General features: G+C 38.4%; 2 protein-coding genes and 1 long non-coding RNA gene across 3 annotated transcripts in view; 2 read left to right on the forward strand and 1 right to left on the reverse strand.

Annotated features, from left to right (window-relative positions):
* LOC127210450 (uncharacterized) overlaps positions 1-22,879 on the forward strand; it is a 138,069-nt gene that overhangs the window by 60,006 nt on the left and 55,184 nt on the right. The window lies entirely within an intron of this gene.
* Positions 11,129-12,067, forward strand: LOC127210432 (olfactory receptor 6C3-like). The gene has a single exon (XM_051170111.1). It carries the CDS (start codon positions 11,129-11,131, stop codon positions 12,065-12,067), a length of 939 nt encoding a protein of 312 aa, XP_051026068.1.
* Positions 21,374-22,312, reverse strand: LOC127210437 (olfactory receptor 6C3-like). The gene has a single exon (XM_051170116.1). It carries the CDS (start codon positions 22,310-22,312, stop codon positions 21,374-21,376), a length of 939 nt encoding a protein of 312 aa, XP_051026073.1.

Raw genomic sequence — 22,879 nt, forward strand, 5'->3', positions numbered from 1 at the left:
AAAATAGTTTTAAATACAGTTCATTCTTATTAAGCTTTATCCTCCCCTGAATCCTCCAAGCTTCTACCCCCCTATCCTCTCATTCAAATCCATGCCTGTTCTGCCACCTTTTTAAAATGAAACATGGAATGTTGATTTTGATGAGGTGTGGAATGTTTTCAGTCCCCAATGCCTCCAATTGCTAGATGTTAATTATTCTGTTATATCTTTTCTGGAAACAGTCTTAGAAATGGCCTAATGTAACTTTATTTTTTTTTAAGAATCATTTTTTGAATTATATCATTCTATTGTCCACATTAAGAATTTCACCTTAAATAATTTGTTTAATACAATTCAAGTAAGTAAATTTAAATGTACTGTGGAATTGGATTAAAATCATTGTGGCCAATGCTTTTAAAAAGGGAACAAAAAATAATATATAATAATTACTTTCTTCTTCAAAAACAAGAAGAATTTTCTTTCATGTGGGCATCTTGACATGCCAATCATTCCATAGTCACACCATTTTTATGAATATTCACTTTAAATTCTGCCTTTTCAGTTTTGTTTTTCAAACACATCAACAAAAAGTAAATAACTATGAAAAAAGTATTCTTTGAAGTCTGTGATTCAATGAAATCTATCATGTTTCAAATCTTTATAGCTTTTTAGATTACAAATTATAGTAATTTAGTGAATTATAGCGCTATCTTATGTTATCAATCAATCTATATTTTGTTAATTTGTGATTCATCATCCATTGTGGAAGAATTAAAAAAAAAACTGAGATCAAACAAATTAGATGTAATAAAGATAAGAGAATGGATTGTGCTTACCATTATGACTATCATGATAGACTTTATTGGTTGTTGAAATTTGAAGTCTTAAAATTGCTAAATTGACATGAGCATTCCCATATCAGCTTCTAGTCACCTTGCTGCTGTCAAGTGCATGACCGCTGGAGGAGGTATAAACACCTAAGTAGGGCCCTTCTTTGTCCAGTCTCTTGGATTGCCTTGTTATACTATTTTTAGTCTCCTTGCTGTAAAACCAACCAAACAAGTCACATGACATGAAGGCTGCAGGACCTGAAGAATTATCTCCACTTATGACAGTTGTTACTCTGACTTATTGGAGCGATGCACATCTGTGGCATCTAGCTTAATATTGCTTATTTGATTAAAAATGCAGCTAGCTAAATAAAGACAATCCCTGGTGACACATGCTCACTAATGAATCTTCTGAGTAACCTAATTTCAGGTGAAAGAAATATGCTGCGTTATGCTTCTTTAGAGACAGTGTCTTTGGAGACAGAAGGATACACCATTGGATAAAGTTCATTAAGACTGCAGAAGACATGATACATAAAAACATAATGCATAAACTTAAATAAAACCTAAGTGGAGATCTAATAAATTCACATCTTTTATTTAAAGCTTGTTACATGCATTACTTATGTTTGAGAAATTTTAATTAGTTAAGAAAAATGGAGAAAATATGTAAGTTACATAATTAGTTGCTGCTTTTATTATAGTGGTGACAATTTCAGACTTTATTCTATAATTGTATCAATATGCTTATAAGTACTGCTTAAAAATCATTGAAAGGCTTCTAGGTAAAATGGCATTTAGAAACCTTATCCATTTGACTTGGTGAAAGAAAGCAGTCAGGGCAACTGATACGCAGCAGTATTTATTCCTGAAAGTAATGGTAGTTATAAATGAATTTATCAGTTCTAGCTGAGATTCCTTTTTGAGACAACAGATGCGAGGGACTGTGGACAGTGCCCAGCTGACACCAGTGGCTTGGTGTAGGTTAGAAAAAATACTACAGGAAATTCTTCCCTTAATAGTTAGTTGGATGGCCAACTGGATACATAATTGGTGGGGACACCTGGGAGTTGAAGATTTTGAAGCAGGACACAGTTTGTTAATGTCAGTAGGAACTGCATGACATTGACTTTTACCCTTTCCTCTCCATCCACACGAATGCTGGGAGAGGAGCTAGAGCAGAGTCTGGAGCCCCCTGGACCAATGGACAGATAGAAAGGGGATTGATATGTGAACCGAGAGGCGGTGGCAAACTCTTCTCATAAGGCTGATGGGTGAGGTTGGCAGGAATGTGCAGAGGAGCTCCTGCCTTTGCCCCCACAGCAACCCCATAGTTGGGGGGTTATGCAGAGCCCCAAGCTGGGACTTTACCCTCAAAGTTCCATCCTACCCTCTTTTCCCTAATACAGAGCTGATGAGCCAGACAGACCATCAAAGAGGAAACTGAACTGCATTGCTCAACTCACTGCAGGTGTGTGGGAAGCTCACTTCCAAAGGTGGCTACTCTAGTCTTTTTCCCACAGAGAGTGTTGAAAAAAGGCATCTGTCCAAAGACTTGAGATGATAGTTCTTGGCTCTGACTGTGTGCAGTCAGGCAGAAACTGTTTGAAAGAAAGTTAGGACCTCAATATAACAGTACCCGACTAGATAGTTTTAGCTGTAGAAAACTTTCTTTAGAATATGCTTTAGGAGAAATAGAAGGTGGGCTTGAAATGCCATGCTTTACAGATATTTTACAATAAAGGGACCCTTGGCAGTTAGCCGAGGCTTGGATAGCACACCTGTTGACTTGGGATTGGAAGTAAATCAAGTCTTCTGTGTTAAGAATATTTAGTTCAAGCTATGTTGCTATGACAATCATGTAAACACAATGACTTTAGCCCAGGGAAATTTATGATTAAACTTTCTGGAATATTGTTTAAGAAACAATAATCAGGGCATGCTGACCATTGCTTGGAAATTGATTGATTTTTGCTATTGTAGGTTATACAGAACTGTTTGTATTTCTTTGTTAGATTGTTTTCATGCTCTGTTGATTTTTAAAGGCTCTATTGATTGTAAAAGATGAGAAAATCATGATGTAATCTGTAATGAAAAAAACCTAAATTTCGTTTTAAATACAGTACTGGGGTTGGCCCAAGGAGTAACAGACAAGGAAAAAGGAGAGGAAAAAATAAGGTTCTCCTGGGATGGAAGACATTTCAGTTTTTGAACGGTAATTTATGCCTGGTTCTCAGTACTTTTCTCCTCTGTTCCTCAACCTCTCCTCAATGACTAGTTTCCTTTAGCTGGTTGTTAACCAATGGTTGATTTCCCTTAACAAGCAGTTTACCACCTGCTCAATTCTCCCTACTGGGGAACCACCAAGACTCTCTCTTCTCTCCTCTTCACTGGTTCCTGGAGCTGGTATGCAAAAGATAGGTTATCTCTTAGCAAAGAAACAGAGAAACATCTGAGTTAAATGATACAACATCAAATGGACCTACCAGTCATTTATAGAACATTTCAGTAAAACACTTCAGATTAGACATTATATTCAGCAGCCTGTGGAACATACACAGACTTATAGAAACTGAACAACACTGTTAAACATGAATTATCCATCATAAAAATTAGAAAGGAAATAAAAAAATCTCTAAAATGAAATGAAAATAAAAACAAAATGTGCTAGATTTTTGGTATACAATAAAAAGCCATAATAAAGAAAGAAAACAAAAAGAGAAAGAAATCAATATCTATAAGTACCAATATTAAAAACAATCAGTAAGATCTCAAATAACTTAATGATGCATCTTAGGGTCTCAGAGAAACAAGAACAAACCAAAGACAAACCAGTAGATGGAACTAAATAATCAAAATGAGGGCATAAATTAATGAAATACAAACAATAGCAACAATAACAAAAACAAGGTGAATAACTGATATAACAGAAGTTGGCTCTTTGAAAAGGTAAATAAGATAAAAAACATTAATGTAGCTAATGAAGGAAGGATAGACAAGAGTCTAATGAAATTAGGTACAAAAAGAAAGCATTACAACAGACAGCAGTAAGTTTGGAAAAATCATTAGGACATACTTTAAAAACTTTTTTTTCTTATTTTCTTTTTTCTTTTTTTTATTAATTTATTCTTGTTACATCTCAATGTTTATCCCATCCCTTGTATCCTCCCATTCCTCCCCCCCATTTTCCCATTATTCCCCTCCCCTATGACTGTTCCTGAGGGGGATTACCTCCCCCTATATATTTGATTTCCTGGCCCACAACTCTGCTGGCTTTCCTGAAGGCCTGCCTGTACCAGGAAAACCAGGTATGTCTCCTTTGGAGGTTGGTCTGGTTACTGCCCAAAGGAGTAGGCTCCCATACCCCAAAATGTTTGTAATCTTGCCTAAAACCTTGTTCCTGTTTGACCAATAAAGAGCCAACACCCTGGGCAGGGCAATGGGATAGGCATGGTTAAGGTTCTTGGGCTTTTGGGAGAAAGACCAGAAGACAGGAGCGGGAAGATGAGATGAGGAAAGAAGAGAAGGAGCACATGGCTGGCGTGGATGGAGGGTTTGGCCTAGATCAAGAGCATTAGCAAGTATTTTGGATTATGGATGGGAGGCAGCTCAATAGAATTTATTAGAAGCAGATGGCGTGGACTAGGGCAGCGTATGGAATACCTGCCCCAATATAGGAGATAGTTTAGGGGGATTAATATCTGCTCTGCCCCAGATGAACCAAGGCTATTAAAAATATAATAGGTGTCTGTGTTTTATTGATTGATAGTGGGTTAGAAAACATTGCCATAATAATATTAGTCCAGTAATAAACATTTGGTAGGCCACACTTCTAAATTATCCACAGCACCCCTTCACTGGCCTAATGTTTGTTTTTTTTGTTTATTTATTTTCTATTGTATCTTGGGTGGATTTATCTTCCTTTTCACTCTGCAATCAGCATACATTTCTTAGCTTGTTTTTATTGTGGACATTTTTTATTATTTAATTCATTTATTCAGATTACATCTCAATTGTTATCACATCCCTTGTATCCTCCTGTTTCTCCCTCCCTCCTGCTTTCACCCTATTCCCCTTGCCTCTCTCTGTGACAGAGGGGGACCTCCTCCCCCACTATATGGTCATAGGCTATGAAGTCTCATCCTGGTAGCCTGCTTATCCTTTCTCTGAGTGCCACCAGACTTCCCCACCGTGGGGAAGTGGTCAAATATGGGGCACCAGAGTTCATGTCCAAGTCAGTCCGTGCTCTCCACACAACTGTGGAGAACGTCCTGACCATTGCCTCGTAGGTCTGAGAAGGAGTTCGACATTTACTACTTGTATTGTCCTTGGTTAGTGTAGGAGTTTGAGCAGAACCCCTGGGCCCAGATCTGCCCATCATGATGTCCTTCTTGTAGGTTTCTAGGACCCTCTGGATCCTTCTGTTTCCCCATTCTCCCATACTTCTCTCACCTAGAGTCCCAATAGGATGCCCTCACTACTATCACTATCTCCTGGTAAGTGAAGACTTTCATGTGACATGCCTCTTGGGCTAGTGTATTATGGACATTTTTTATTTTTCCACAGGAAAATTTTCCATTTTTTTCATTTATAGGAATATGGTTGACAATTCTGGTCTCTCAGAAGTTGAATACAACTTTCTCTGTCCATCTAGTTTTTAGAGTTCCCACTGGAAAATCAGCTATTATTCTGATGGGTTTCCATTTGTGTGTGATTTGGTCTTTCTTGTAGCTTTAATAAGCTTTCTCTGTCCTGTATGTGTTTTGCTTTCTTTTTCTGTTTCTGTGACAAAATACCTTTGACAAGATCAACTTAAGGAAGAGTTTGTTTAGCTCACAGTTTCAGGTTCACACAGTTGGGGGCTATGGAGCTTCACGGCAATGAATTCACAGTGGCAGGAACTTGAGGGAATCGATCATGTTGCCTTCAAGGCCAAGTTGTAGAGTGCTGGTTTGCTAGTGCTCAGTTAACTGTCTCCATTTTATACAGCCCAGGGTACCAGCCTTGGAAATGGATGCTACCTACAGTAGGCATTATCATCCTGAGTTAAAATAAACCTCTATCAAAACACCTGGAGGCCTATTTCCTAGGTGATTCTAGACTCTGCCAAGTTATAAGTGACAGTAACCTTCAGGGGTTACTTCGACTGTGATCTGATTTGGAGAGATCTTTTTCTGGTCTTGTTTGTTTCATATTCAGCATATCTCTTGTACCTTCTGAGGCATCTTTTCCCACATACTTGGAAAAAATTTTTCTACATTTTATTGAAAATATTTTAGATATCCTTGACACATAATAGATCTTCTTCTATGTCCATAATTTATACATTGGTATTTTCAGAGCCACTCAAAGATCTTGTATATCCCATTCACGTGTTTAAAAATTTATCATTTTCTCTGGCTGAACAATTTAATTCTTCTTCCTGTTTTTAAGCCTTGGTATTCTGTTCTGCACATGGTCTATTTTGTTGTTCAGGCTTTCCCCCTTGCTTCTCATTAGGTTTATTAAAATTTTCATTTCCAACTCCACTTTAGTTTGGATTTTCTTTAGCATTTCTATGTACTTGTCTTAATTTTAATTGTATATCATGAACTGAACTCTTTTTAAAAATGTATTTTATTAACTTATTCATGTTACATCTCAATTGTTATCTCATCCCTTGTATCCTCCCATTCCTCCCTCCCTCTCATTTTCCCCTTACTCCCTTCCCCTATGACTGTGACTGAGGTGGACTTCCTCCCCTTGTATATGCTCATAGGGTATGGAGTCTCTTCTTTGTAGCCTGCTGTCCTTCCTCTGAGTGCCACCAGGCCTCCCCATCCAGGGGACATGGTCAAATATGGGGCACCAGAGTACATGAGAAAGTCATATCCCACTCTACACTCAACTGTGGAGAATGTCCTGTCCATTGGCTAGATCTGGGTAGGGGTTCAAAGTTTACTGCATGTATTGTCTTTGGCTGGTACCATAGTTTGAGGAGGACCCCTGGGCTCAGATCTGCCCGTCATAATGTTCTTGTAGGTATGCATTGAACTCTTTACTTCATTAGCTTCTTATTTGTGTTGTCTTAGAATTCATACAGGATTTTATTCCCATTTTCTTTAAATAAGTTAATTCACATTTACTTTGAATTCTTTTAACAAATTCATGATTGTACTTTGAATAATTTGAGCATAGTTTTTCATCTAAGCTGTTCTAATTGTGGACCATTATCATTTTTAAAAAGGATATATATTCTGTTATCGATGTTGATTATCGAAAGCTGGGACTTGTGCATCTGTGTTTTAGAGCTTTTTGACCTACCTTCAGTGAACATGTTTGAGGCTATGCCTTGGGTTACCTTAGCTTAATAGATTCAGAATCTGTTAGGTGAAATTTTTGAGATCAGCCATGGGGACGATAAGAACTGACTTGGGGTATTCCTGAATTGGATAGCTGATTCATGCACATAAGTCACATGAGTCACAACAGGATCCATAAACTGTGTGGTAGAGGCCTGAGGTTACAGTCTTTGAGCTCCGACAGGTGTCTGCATATGTGACTCTTCCAGGTTGTGTCAGGTCCCTTCTGGTAAATGAGGGCTTTGAATATTCCAGTTTCCCTTGCATTAGGTTTCCACACTACCTCTCAAATTTCCCTCAAATCTAGCTGTCTCTTCCTACATTCCCTCCCTCAACTACATCTCCCCCTGAAGTGGTCCTCCTATTCCCATCACCCCCCTGATGTGGTCCTTCTATTCCCATCACCCCCCTGATGTGGTCCTCCTATTCCCATCACCCCCCTGATGTATTCCTCCTATTCCCATCACCCCCCTGATGTGGTCCTGCTATTCCCATCACCCCCTGATGTGGTCCTCCTATTCCTGTCACCTTCCTCAGATCACCTGTAAAATCTATTCTACTTCTTCATTCCTAGGAGATGCATGTGTTCCCCCTTAGTGTCTTCTTCTACACCTAACCTCCATGTCTCTGTGGATTGCAGCTTGGTTATCATTTATGTAACAACTAATATCCACATATAAGCAAATACATACCATATTTATCTTTTTGGGTCTGGGAAGGACTTTTTTTTCTAGTTCTATCCATATGACTACAAATTTCATGATGTCTTATTTTTAAAACGGCTGAGTAATACTATGCAAATGTACCACATTTTCTTTATCAATTCTTCTGTTGAAGGACATGTAGGATGTTTCCAATTTCTGACTATTATGAGTAGAACATCAATGGACATGGTTGAGCAAGTGTTCTTGTGGTAGGATGGATTTAGGTATATGCCCAAGAATGGTATGGCTAGATCTTGAGGTAGATCTATATCTTTCTTTCTGAGGAACCACCATACTGGTTTTTATAGTGGCTGCACAGGTTTACACTCTTCCCAGAATTGTAATCCTAATGTCAAAAGGCATTTAAATGATTTTAAGTTACTTACACTGTTTTTGTGCTGGCAGAGATTTACTATTGAATGAAATGTGGACCCAACCCTAATCGTAACCAACAATAAAATTAATAAATTATATACACATCTCATTGGCTATCCCATGTAATTGTTATAAAAGGATGGTTTTTTTTTTACCCTAGACAATGTGATGAAAATTGACATTTATTACTCAGTGTTAATTAAAAAGAGACAGGAAATCTGTAGGACATTTTGTGTAGTAAAATCTTATAATGTCTGTATTTTATTTGTAGATGTATAAAATATAATAAAGTATGTAACAAAGAATTCAATATCTGAATGTGTGATTGTGTTTGTCTAAGACATACATACACACAATGTTGTATACAATAGGACATCTTCTCTAGACTAATCAAAAGATTTGAAGGAAATGCATGGCTGTTAGGGTAGGATAAAGATAGTTCTCAGTATACGGTCTTGGCGTGGCATCTTATATTGTGGAGCACATATTAATTTTGAAATTAAGGAGTAGAAGATAAGAACAAGATACAATTCTAACTTTTAAATGTTAATTAAAGTAATGCTTTTTAAGTTACCTAATTCAGATCTGTGTTGGCAAAATTTACTAATTATGATATCTATAAGTGTGTCAAAGAAGAGCCCATTGTAGGACAGTTTAGTCCTTAGTTTAACTAATCCCAAATGAATTGAGAATAAATTATCTCCTGAGCATAGCCTGAGTCCATACACTTATTAGGAAAATTGCTTGACCAAAGGGAAGCCAAGTTGGATGTAATCAGTTGATTGGTACACTTTTTCTCTGTCTCTCTATATTGTTTGGTTTTCAAGAAAGATGAGTCACCACATCACTATACACATGTCCTGAACTTCTGCTTGCATTCTTCTTGACTTTAGTTGAGTGTATCAGGGATTTATACACTGGCCAGAGAAGGTAAAATTGTATCCATGTTTGTACAGTTTTTAACTTTATTTTATCCAGAGATCTTCAAACTGTTTCACCATGTAGTGTGTCTTAAAATAGTATCACTTGTTTCATTTTCTTGAGGAATTCCAAAGATGACAACAATATGATTTATAGCACAATCAGTTTTGTGAAATGATAAAAGAGATTAAAGATAAATTTATTTTCATTTCTAAGTGAGGCTGTTAGCAACCTTACAAGCAATTCAGCATGTACTTTTTATTTTTGCTTGTGAGCCTAGCCTTTAACGGCTGAGCCATATCTCCAGCCCCAGCATGTACTTTTTAACATGGCAGGCTTCAGAATCAAGAGTGACACAAAACACTTTCTGAAGAAATATGTTTTATTTCATATTTTAAGTGGCAAAATTTAAGTGACATAGCTGACCACTGTAGGGTCTTATATATGAGTGGCATTCCCATATGTACTTAACAGAGTGTTTCATATTTGTGAGCAAATGCATTTCATCCATCATTGTAAAGTTTAATTTACTGGAAGAATTCAAGGGCCCCATATTATCACTTAAATATATTTATAATTTTACATTTTAGTATATTTTAACTATCATGTAAACCACATAACAGTTATCTGTCAGTTTTGATGACATATTGACAAAACAGATATGTATATTTCTAAAGAGAAAAAAAATGCTGAGACTCGGAAGACTAAAGCAGGAAAAGTGAATAATGCCCATTATCAGCTTTAGTACTTACTGCTTGCTGAAGAGCTCAGCATAGAAAAAGTACAACAGATGTGATGATAACTTGTTTCACAGACCCTAACGTGCCTGCTAAGTATCAGGAGAGAATAGGAAGATAGAAATCATATAGGTTATGGTATAGAACTCTGTGGGTTGATAGAGTAAATCCTACTGATAATTTTATTTATTCTGATAATTCTTTGAGAAGGAAGGCACTGATGTACTTTGAGATAAAAAACTTGTATTAATTCCTTTTGTCCTCAAGAAAATTTAGATATAAAATCAGGAAGTAAACTTAATAAAAAGAAAATGTTAAAATAATACAAGTGCCTCCAAGTTCATAGAAAATAGTTACTGATTCCTGGCTCTGTTTAAGTATTTTCCCTGGTCCATATTTTAATTGTAAAAAATCTGGAATTTATTTATTTATTTTTGTTTGTCTTTGTAGCCCTGGCTATCTTAGAAATAGCTCTGTAGACTGGCCTTGAACTAATAGAGATTGGCTGGCTTCTGCCTCCTGAGTGTTGTGATTAAGGCATGTGCCACCACCACCCAGCTTTATTCATTTTTATAATAAAAGAAGATCTAGTCTTGTATTCACAAACACGTTTACTTCCTTGGCCATTTAAAAAGAACACACATTAAGATTGAAAATGACAGGACAGCATTTAGGTTTAGCAAGTATGATTGGGTGGCCAGTTTCTACCAACAAACTATAGAAGTTTGGAAACAGTATTAGAAATGAATGTAAATGTTACATATTCAGTCCTGAAAGCATACAATATGTGCAACCAGAAAACAATGTTTCATTGGAAATGAAGGTACTATTAAAATATTGTTACCCATGTAAGATGGGGAAATGGGAATCGGGGAAGGGAGCATGAGGGTGGGATTGGGAGGAGAGGAGGGAGGGGTCTGTGATCAGTTTGTAAAGTGATTAAATAAATAAATTAAAAAAGAAAAATATTGTTACACAAATCTATAGTTCAAAGGTACCCTGCACATATAGAAATTGTGACTCTATGTAGAGTTTTTGTATATAAGTGTTGAAGGGGGTTTTATACATCCATTTAAAAATATTTTTCCTTTTTTACAAGCTGTTTTCTGTTTAACAGGAATGAGCAGAAACTGTTTCATTTCATTGTCTATAGTAATATCAATATTTAAACTTTACTTTTTTTACATTAATTTTACACTTTGATTATTTTAATCAGTAGATTCTATGGACAATAAATCAGCATGAGAAACCACTCTGTGATTACTGAGTTTGTGCTCTTGGGCATATCAGACGATCCAGAACTTCAGGTTGTCATTTTCATCTTTTTATTCGTTGCTTACATATTAAGTATCTGTGGAAACCTAAGCATCATCATCCTTACCTTGCTAGACTCTCAGTTAAAGACTCCTATGTACTTTTTCCTCAGGAATTTCTCCTTCCTAGAAATTATATTCACCAGTGTTTCCATCCCCAGATTTTTGGAGTCAATAATTACTGGAGTCAAGACCATTTCCTATAACAACTGTTTGGCTCAGCTATTTTTCTTCATCTCCATGGGTGTGTCTGAGTTCTTTCTTCTAACCGCTATGTCTTATGATCGCTATGTTGCCATCTGCAAGCCACTGCACTACACCATCATCATGAACCAGAGAGTTTGCACCCTTCTCGTCCTCACCTCGTGGCTGGGAGGATTTCTGACCATTTTCCCATTGCTCATGTTATTCCTCAAGTTAGATTTCTGTGCTTCGAATGTCATTGATCACTTCTGCTGTGACTACTTCCCCATTTTACAACTGTCCTGCTCAGACACATGGTTTTTAGAGACAATTGGCTTTTACTTCGCTTTTGTCACACTGCTGTTCACACTGGCACTAGTGATCGTCTCTTACACCTGCATCATCAGCACCATTCTGAGGTTCCCATCTGCCAGTCAGAGGAAAAAGGCCTTCTCCACCTGCTCCTCTCACATGATTGTCATCTCCATCTCTTATGGAAGCTGCATTTTCATGTATGTCAAGCCTTCTGCAAATGAAAGGGCATCACTGACCAAAGGGGTTGCTCTTCTCAATACTTCAATAGCTCCCATGTTGAACCCTTTTATTTACACACTGAGAAATCAGCAAGTAAAACAAGCCTTCAAAGATTTGATTAACAAAGTAATGCTTTATAGAAACAAATGAAAGCACTCACTAACATGAATATCATTGTACCTATTCAAAAAAGGATGAATGAAACTTTAATTACATTATGAGCACCTTGGTTTCAGCTTTAAAAAATATTCTGTGTGTGTGGATTTTTTCCTGCATGTATACCTGTATATTTATGTGTAGCAATTGCAAGCCTGGTACCCACTGAGGCCTGCAAAGGGTATTAGGTCTCCTAGAAGTAGAGTTACTGGTGGCTGTGAGCCATCATGTGGGTGCCAAGAACTGCATCACTGTCCTCAGAAAGAACTGCAAGCACTTTCAGTCTCTGAGCCATCTATCTAATTCCTCAACTTTCCTTTTAATTTGAAAGTAGCTAAATTATGTTTTGCAATAAAACTGCGTGGGTATTGTTTAACCATGGACTCTATGTTGAAACATTCTGTCCTGGAGGAGGTACGGTTACTGTAAAATGTTATAGAACATTTGATGGACATTCATAGTTTGGAATATGAACCTGCTTTCGTTGCTCTCTCTGTACTTGAAAATATGATGCTAATGGTAAAATTCATTTACACTCAGTGTTATATGCTTGTTATTATTTTATTCTCCATTTCATTGGTCGTTGTTTCTTGATCGTCCTTTCTATCTTCCATACAAATGTGTGATGCTTTTGATTCCTTTGGGTCATGTGTTTCATCACGGATATCCCATTTTCTGCATGTACTTGGTTTGGTGTGCATGTGCAGAAGTTTTGTGTCCATATGTGTGAATGTGCATGCCTGTGTGTATAGAGACCAAAGGACAGTATTTGGTGTCTCCATCTATCCCTCTTGCCTTGCTCCTTTGAGGCAGAAACTCTGACAGAGCCTGGAGCTTGGCTAGGCTCGCCATCAGCAAGCCCCACTGATTTTGTTTCTGTTCCCTTCAGTTCTTGGGTTCCAGGCGTGCAGGGGACTCTGCTCAGAGTTTACGTGGCTACTGATGACTGTGCAGTCAGCACTCATGCATCACCACGGAGCCATCTCCTGTGTCCACTATACTGCAATCTTAAAAAAAAAAAAATTAGTCCCTTGAGCTGGCGACAGAGAAGAGATCTTAAATAAGTATTGCATGCTTCATGGAAGAGTGTATGTGAAAATATGCCAAGTAATTTTATATGCCTTCTATCTGATACTTTTCCTTCTAAATTTTTTGCTCTTCACAGTACAGGACTCCATGGATATTACACTGTTGGAGCTCTAGGCAGTGTCCAGCTGTCATGGTGGCCTCCTACAAAGAGGCCAGAGATGGCTTCACTCTTAGCTCTATCCCTCCTTGACTAAGGACATTTCATGAGCACTCAGTCTACATCGCTCTCCCCAGTAAGAGAACTGCTTCCTCCAGATGTTTCCCTAGAACCCACCCAAGCTACTCTACCTTGGAACTCTCTCTGGTTGTACATGTGGTTCATGATAAGAGGCTCCCTTCACCCTGGTCCACCCCCTTGGGACACATCAAGCTTCCCAGACTGCTGTCCAGCCTTTGGACTCTGTCTAGCTGCCCGTGCGGCTCTGGTGATAGACCTGCTTTCTTCAGCTTCATCCCCTTTGGATTTCCAAGTTCCCAGTCCACTGCCTGATCTTGGGAGTCCAGATGAGTGGGCTTAAAATCTTATCAAATGACACTATCAATAGTCTAATTCCAGACACTGAAGTCCCACATAAAAAGTTAATAATATGAAAATGCAAGGCAATAGGTTCCTACCAAAGATCTTTTCTAGTTCCATCCATTTACCTGCAAATTTCATCATGTCCTTTTAAAAAAATAGCTAAGATTATTACATTGTGTAAATGTACCAAAATTTTCTGTCCAATTTTTGGATGAAGGACATCTAGATTGTTTCTAGTTTCTAGCTATTATGAATAAAGCTGCTATGGACATAGTAGAGCAAGTGTCATGTCATATGGTGGGGCATCTTTTGAGTACATGCCTAAGAATGGCATAACTGGATCTTGAGGTAGCACTGTTCTCAATTGTCTGAAAAAGCACAGATTGCTTTCCAAAGTGGCTGTATAAGTTTCCAGTCTCACCAGCAATCGAGCATTCCCCTTTCTCCACATCCTTGCCAGCATGTGTTGTGACTTGAGTTTTTGACCCTGGCTATTCTGATGGGTGTAAGATGGAATCTCAAGGTCATTTTAATGTGCATTCCCTTGATGACTAAGGCCATTGAACATCTCTTTTTTCTTTTTTTCTTTTAAAAAATTATTTATTTATTCACTTTTCATCCTGATTGCAGCCTTCTGCCCTCCTCCCAGTCCTATTCCCTTCAATCAATCTCTCCTCTCCATCTCCTCAGAGAAGAGGAAAGTCTACGATGGGCACCAACCTGCCCTGGCACATTAAATTGTGGCATCTTCTCCCTCTGGTGCCAGACAAGGCAGCCCCTCAGGAGAATGGGATCCAAAGGAGACCCCAGAGTCAGAGAGGACCCGTGTTTCACTTGTTGGATGATCCACATGAATACCAACCAATATGTGCATCTACTATATGTATGCAGAGGGCCTAGGACCAATCCATGTACACTCTTTGGTTGGATTTTAGCCACACAGTATAGGATAAACATACTACAATTCATAGACCTAAAGAAGTAACAAGGAGGACCCAAGGGTGGATGCTTACATCTCTCTCAGAAGGGGAAACAGAATAGGTAGTACAAATGGTTGAAGAGAGGGAACAAGGCAGGAGAAGGAGCAGAGAGAAATGAGGGTGGAGATCAGCCCTGGGGAGGGTAGTGGTGGTGGTGTAGGACAGAGGGCCTGCAGAGAGAAGAAAACTGTGGGTGGAGACATCTCTGTGACAAGCTGAAGACCTATGTAAGACAGGGTAGGCTTCTGGGAGGATAGGTAGGTGGGAACTTTAGCTGAGACTCTTAGTAGCAGGAATCATGGAGAATTAAGAAGATACCCTCTAACTAGACGGGAATCCTAGTGGAGAAAAGGGAACACCAACTGACCCACAAAAACTTTGACCCAAAATTTACCCAGTCTACAAGATGTACAGGGATAAAGATATTACAGAGAGTGATGGAATGTCCAAACAATGCCTGGCCCAAACTGAGACCCACCCCATGGGAGAGAGCCAACCCTTGACATTATTAGCGATTTTATGCTGTGCTTGCAGACAGGAGCCTAACATGATTGTTATCTGAGAGGCTCCACCTAGCAGCAGGTCAAAACATACTGAGACTCACAGAAAAACACTGGGTAAAGCATAGGGAGTCTTGTGGAAAAGTGAGGGGAAGGATAGAAAGACCTGGAGGTGACAGAAGCTCTACAAAAAGACCAACAGAAGCAACTAACAAGGGCCCAGAGGGTTTTGCAGAGACTGAGGTACCAACCAAGGACCATGTGTAGACTGGACCTAGGCCCCTTACACAGATCTAGCTGAAGGGCAGCTCAGGCTTCATGTGGGTCCCCTAGTAGGGGGAGTGGGGGATGTCTGTGACATGAACTCTGTTGCCTGCTTTTTGATCACTCCATGCTTGCAGGGCTGCCTCGCCAGGCCACAGTGGAAGAGGGTGTGCTCAGTTCTGATGAGACTTGATGAGCTGGGGTGGGTAGATAGGGTGGACTCCTTTTTTCTAAGGAATAGGGGAAGAGGGAGAGGGGAAGATGGAGGGAGAGTGGTATCAGGGAGAGAGGAGGGAGGGGGCTATGATGGTGGTGTGAAGTGAATAAATAATTTAATAAAAAAATAAAAAAGTATTGTGTTCGAATTTTGATTGCATTGAATATGTAGATTACTTTTGATAAGATGGCCAATTTTTACTATATTAATCCTACCAATCTGTAAGCGTGGGATATCTTTCAATTTTCTGATAGTGTCATTAATTTCCTTCTTCATTGATTTAAAGCTCTTGCCATACAGGTCTTTAATTTGCTTGGCTAGAGTTCCATCAAAATATTTTATGTTCTTTGTGGGTATTGTGACTGGTGCTGTTTCTCTAATTTCTTTGCCAGCTTGTTTATCATTTGAATGCAGGAGGGCTACTGATGTTTTGAGTTAATTTTGTATCCAGCCACTTTGCTGAGGGTGTTTGTCAGGTGTAGGCATTCTCTGGAGGAATTTTGGGGTTTCTTATGTGTAATATCATATTATCTGTGAATACTGATACTTTTACTTCTTTCTTTCCAATTTGTATCCCCTCGGTCTCCTTTAGTTGTCTTATTGCTTTAGCTAGAAATTCAATTACTATATTGAATAGATATGGGGAGAGTATGAATCCTTGATTTGTCCCTGATTCCAGTGGAATTGCTTTAAGTTTCTTTATGTTTAATTCGATGTTGGCTACTGGCTTGCTGTATATTGCCTTTATTGTGTTTAGGTATATGCCTTGTATCCCTGATCTGTCCAATAATTTTAACAGGAAGGGGCATTGGATTTTGTAAAAGGCTACTTCAGCATCTAATGAGATGATCAGGTGTTTTTTTTTCTTTCAATTTGTTCATATTGTGGATTACATTGATGGGTTTTTATATGTTGAACCATCTATGATCCCTGGGATGAAGCTTACTTGATCATGGTGGATGATGTTTTTGATGTGTTTGTGGATTCAGTTTGTGAGTAGTTTATTGAGTATTTCTGCATCGATGCTCATAAGGGATGTTGGTGTGAAATTCTCTTTTTTTGTTGAGCCTTTGTGTGGTTTAGGTATCAGGGTGACTATGACTTCATAGAATGAGATAGGCAATGTTCTTTCTGTTTCTATTTTGTGGAATAGTTTGAGGAGCATTAGCTCTTCTTTGAAAGTCTGGTAGAATTCTCTGCTAAAACCATCGGGCCCAGGGCTTTTTTTTTTTTTTTTTTTTTTTTGGTTGGGAGACTTTTAAAGACTGCTTCTATTTTTTAGGGATTATAGGACAATTTAAATTATTTACCTGATCTTGATTTAACTTTAGTAAGTGGTATCTATCAAGAAAACGGTCCATTTTGTGGAGCACAGGTTTTAAAGTAAAATCTAATTATGTTTTGGATTTCCTTAGTGTCTGTTTTTATGTCCCTCTTTTTTTCCCATTTCTGATTTTGTTAATTTAGAAATCATCTCTTTGCCTTTTAGTTAGTTTGGCTAAAGGTTTGACCATTTTGTTGATTTTCTTAAAGAACCACCTCCTGGTTTTGTTGATTCTTTGTATTGTTCTCTTTGTTTCTAATTTATTTATTTCAGCCTAGAGTTTGATTATATCCTGCTATATACTCCTTTTGGCTATATTCCTTTGTTATTGTTCTAGAATTTTCAGGTGTGTTCTTAAATTGTTAGTACTAGATCTCTCTAATTTCTCTATGAAGGCACTTAGTGCTGTGAACTTTCCTCTTAGCACTGCTTTTATTCTGTCCCATAAGTTTGATACGCTGTCTCTTTATTTCATTGAATTCTAGAAAACCTTCAGTTTCTTTCTTCCTTTTCTCCCTGACCCAGTGATCATTGAGTAGAAAGTTGTCCAGTTTCCATGAGTTTGTTGTAGGCTTTCTGTTGTTTTTGTCTTTGTTGAGGTCCAGCTTTAACTCATGGTCATCTGAAAAGATACAAGGGTCATTTCAGTTTTCTTGCATCTGTTGAGGCTTGCATTGTGTCTGAGTTTATGGTCAATATTGGAGAAGGGTTTTTCTTTTGTGTAGATATCTGTTAGGCCCATTTGATTCAGACATCTGTTAGTTTTATTATTTATCTGTTTAGTTTCTGTCTCAATTATCACTTCATGGGGTGTTGAATGTATGAGGTTCCATGTGTGAGTCAAGCTTTGTTTCTTTTGTGGATGTGGGTGCCCTTTCATTTGCAGCACAGATGTTCAGAATTGAAACGTCATCTTGGCGTGTTTTCCCTTTGACGTGTATGAAGTGTCCTTTGCCATCTCTTTTGATTGATTTTGGTTGAAAGTCTTTTTAATTAGATAATAGAATGGCTACTACAGCTTGGGTCCATTTGCTTGGTAAACCTTTTTTTTTCCAGCCCTTTACTCTGAGGTAATGTCCATCTTTGTTGCTGAGGTGTGTTTCTTGTATGCAGCAGAATGATGGGTCCTGTTTTCACATCCATTCTGTTAGCCTGTGTCTTTTTATTGGGGAGTTGAGTTCATTGATCTTGAGAGATATTAATGTTTAATGCTTGTTATCCTTGTTATTTTGATGTTGTTGTTGTGTTGTTGTGTGTGTGTTTATTTTCCTTCTTTTGTTTTTGCTGGTGTGGGTTTTTTTATTGCCTGTGTTTTCTTGGCTGTAGTTAGCTTCCTTTGGTTGGAATTTTCCTTCTAGCATCTTCTCTAGGACTAGATTTGTGGACACAATTTGTTTAAATTTGGTTTTGTCATGGAATATCTTGTTTTCTCCATTTATGGTGATTAGAACCCTCCCAGCCATACTTCTGAATGCTGAGTCCACCTGGGGGCACAGCCAGCACACGGAAACTGCCCTGTGTCCCCTGAAGCTCATCATTGGGCCCACAGCTCTACTTCCCTTCCTAAGGAGGCTTGTGGAGCCCCAGGAACATTCCAGTCTGACAGAGGCACAGGCAGAAGAGGTAAGCAACCAACTGTTCTCTGAGATCTGTTGTCAGGCCCAAGGCTCTTCCAGACTCACTGAGGAGTCCTGCTGGAATCAGGAACATACAGCCAACACCAGAGACAACCAGATATCTCAAGGCCAACATAAGAACCCAATGAACAATATCTAGAGTAATATGGCACCACCAGAGCCCATCTGTCCTACTAAGCAAGCTCTGCATATCCTAATACAACTGAGGCACCAAAAGATGACCTTAAATGCAATTTTATAAAGATATTAAAAGCCTTTAAAGAGGAAATGAATAAATCCCTTAAAGAAATACAGGAAAAGGCAATCAGATTGGTGAGGGAAGTGAATAAAGCTAATCAGAGGCTGAAGATGGAAAGGGGAGCAATAAAGAAAACGCAAATTGAAGGAAGCCTGGAGATGGAAAGCCCAGACGAAAGAACAGGAACTGCCGATGCAAGCATCAGCAACAGAACACAAAGGATGGAAGAAAGAACTGAAAACAGAGGAAAGATGAAGGAATAACTTAATACATCTTTCAAAGAAAATGCTAAATCTGTAAAGTTCCTGACACAAAACATCCAAGAGACCTGGGACACTATTAAAAGACCAAACCTAAAAATAATAGGAATAAAAAAAGAAGAAGACTCTTAGCTCCAAGGCCCAGAAAATATATTCAGCAAAATCATAGAAGAATTTCTTTCCATTTCTTTCTCAAGAGCTGTTAATATTTATTTCTGTTTAGAGCATTGTTTCTTTCCTGCAGCTGATGTTTGCCTCATGCTATGTAATCAAGTATTGCTTTGAGCACCCAGTCTTGCCTCTGCTGCCCAGTGCAGGAATGATAGACATGTAACTTTTCCAGGCCGGGCCTTGACTTATCAGTAAAAATGGAAAAAAGAAAATCAAACCAGTAAACAAGTGTCCTCTAACCTTTCTGGCCTGTGGAAGAGTTGAGTTCTATGACCAACTTTGAAGCTGACATAGTCACAGCACAGAAGGGGATGGACACGAAGGAGGGCAAAAGCTTTCCTGCTATGACAGTAGTTGACATTAGCAAGGAGTAGTGAGGTAATCAATTTTAGATAATAAAGAAATGTCCTTGACTGGCCATTTCTTGCGTCCACAGACCAGGTAATCTAGAGTCTAAATAAGAAACTGAACTTATGTGAAACCAAATTACTGTATTTACATTAGCTCAAACAAAATAAGTGATCTGGGTAAAATCATCTATCTTTCCATAATGGTTTTCTTTCCTGGTTTAAGTTGTTTACCTGGAGAGGAGTTGTGAGTAACCCTCTCTGTGCTCTCATACAAATCTAAAAAATCTGGAGCACTATTAAATAAAGCCTATTTCAAAACTATAGCAACAGCAACAGCAACAGTAGCAATAGCAGCAGCAGCAGCAGCAGCAGCAGCAGCAGCAGCAGCAGCAGCAGCAGCACAGCAGCAGCAGCAGCAGCAACAACAACAACAACGAAAATGTCCATATCCTGAAGAAAGAGATGGCTATAAACATACAAGGAGCTTACAGACCATCAAATATATTGGACCAGAAAAGAAAAGTCTCCCATGACATAATGATAAAAACACTAAGTGCACAAGAACAGAGAAAGAATATTAAAAGGTACAAGGGAAAGTGGTCAAGGAGCATATAGAGGCAGACAGTATTTTAAAATGTCTTCATTTGACATCCTGGTTGTCGCCTCCTTCCTTGTTCATCAACATCACAGTGGAGCATCTCCCACGCCCAGTATACTGCAATTTCATTACATCAGTCACCTGAGCTAGTGGCAGAGAGGAGATCACAAGTCAGAGGTTAAGAGGGCTTGCTGAGCAGTCATGAGGAGCAGAGTCTTGCTATCAGTAGCCACATAAACTGCAAGCATAGTCCCGTGCATGCCTGTGATTCAAGAACTTGAGGAGACAGAAACAAAATCAGTGGGGCTTGTTGATAGCAAGCCTAGCTGAGCTCCAGGTTCAGTGAGAGGTTCTGTCTCAAAGGAACAAGGCAAGACGGATAGATGGAGACACTCAATACTGTCCTCTGGTATGCACATTCACAAATATGTACACCGACTTCTACACTTGTGTACTACCCCAAATATATGAACAAAAAGGAGTAACCATGATAGAATACACAATCTAAAGGAATATAAAACATGACACACATTTGTAGGGAAGTTAGAAAAGGAGGTTTGAGAAACAGTTACCAGTGCAATGGAGAAGAAATAATAACAAACATATAACACCAAGTGTAAATGAATTTTACCATTAGCTAGAGACAGAGACAGCAACCAAATAAGGTTCTTATCCCAAAATATGCATGTCTAACTAATGTAAATAACATTTAATAGTAATCCCACCTGCTTCAGGGTGGAATACTAAACATACCTACATAGTTTTAAAGGAAAATACTACATAGTAATGTTCTAATGTGAAAAAAGCCAAGGGACTATAAAAAGTAAATAAATAAGTGAAAATGTTGAGGGACTGGACAGATGGGTCAGGAGTTAAAAGTACTTGCTGTTCTTTCTAAGGACACTGGTGAAATTTCCAGAACCTATATGGTGACACAACCATCTGTATATCTACTTCCAGGGCACCCAATGACCTCTTCAGGCCTATGTAGAAACCAGATTTCAGATTGGTGTACAGAAATAAATTCAACCAAAACACTCATACACAAAAATTAATTATTTTAAGAAGCTGAAGCCAATGAGCTCATACTTATAAAATTCCATTATTACCTTTTTTGAAGGAGCATAGTGATATTCAGGTTAGCCAGTCATTTTATTTGTTTCTATAAAACATTACTTTATTAATCAAATCCTTGAAGGCTTGTTTAACTTGCTGATTTCTCAGTGTGTAAATAAAAGGGTTCAACATGGGAGCCATTGAAGTATTGAGAACAGCCACCCCTTTGGTCAGTGATGCCCTTTCATTTGCAGAAGGTTTGACATACATGAAAATGCAGCTTCCGTAAGAGATGGAGATGACAATCATGTGGGAGGAGCAGGTGGAGAAGGCCTTTTTCCTCTGACTGGCAGATGGAGACCTCAGAATGGTGCTGATGATGCAGGTGTAAGAGACGATCACTAGTGCCAGTGTGAACAGCAGTGTGAAGGAGGCAAAGTAAAGGCCAAATGCCTCTAAGAGCCATGTGTCTGAGCAGGACAGCTGTAAAATGGGGAAGTAGTCACAGCAGAAGTGATCAATGACATTCGAAGCACAGAAATCTAACTTGAGGATAAGCATGAGCAGTGGGAAAATGGTCAGAAATCCTGCCAGCCACGAGATGAAGACGAGAAGGGTGCAAACTCTCTGGTTCATGATGATGGTGTAGTGCAGTGGCTTGCAGATGGCAACATAGCGATCATAAGACATAGCGGTTAGAAGAAAGAACTCAGACACACCCAAGGAGATGAAGACAAACAGCTGAGCCAAACAGTTGTTATAGGAAATGGTCTTGACTTTAGTAATTATTGACTCCAAGAATCTGGGGATGGAAACACTGGTGAACATAATTTCTAGGAAGGAGAAATTCTGGAGGAAAAAGTACATAGGAGTCTTTAACTGAGAGTCTAACGAGGTGAGGACGATGATGCTTAGGTTTCCACACACACTTAGTATGTAAGCAATGAACAAAAAGATGAAAATGACAACCTGAAGTTCTGGATCGTCTGATATGCCCAAGAGCACAAACTCAGTAATCACAGAGTGGTTTCTCATGTTGATTTATTGACCATTGAATCTACTGATTAAAATAATCAAAGTATAAATTTAATTAAATATTGCTACTACTGTATCCAATGTACCAAAGCAATATATGCTCACTCCTGTTAAACAGAAAACATCTTACTGAAAGAAAATATATTTGTAAATGGATTATAAGGCCTCCTTCAACAATTATAAACACAATCCTACAAACAGTTATAATGTCTATATGTGTAGGGTACCTTTGTAGTATAGATTTATGTAAAATATTTTAATACTATCCTGAATTGTTTCATAGTATGAAACACTGTTTACTGATTTCACATACTGTATGCTTTCAGGACTGAATGTGTAACATTTAAATTCAATTCTAATACTGTTTCCAAAGTTCTATAGTTTTTTGGTTGAAACTGAGCACCCAATCATACTTGCTAAACCTAATGCTGTTGTTTTCAATCTTAGTGTGTGTTCTTTTAAAATGGCCAAGGAGGTAAATGTGTTTGTCATGACAACAATGAGATTTATTAAAAGAATAAATTCATGATTTGTGATAATTAGAACAGGAACAGAGAAGACAATTTA

This window comes from Acomys russatus, chromosome 28, assembly GCF_903995435.1.
Source record: "Acomys russatus chromosome 28, mAcoRus1.1, whole genome shotgun sequence".
NCBI lineage: Eukaryota > Metazoa > Chordata > Mammalia > Rodentia > Muridae > Acomys > Acomys russatus.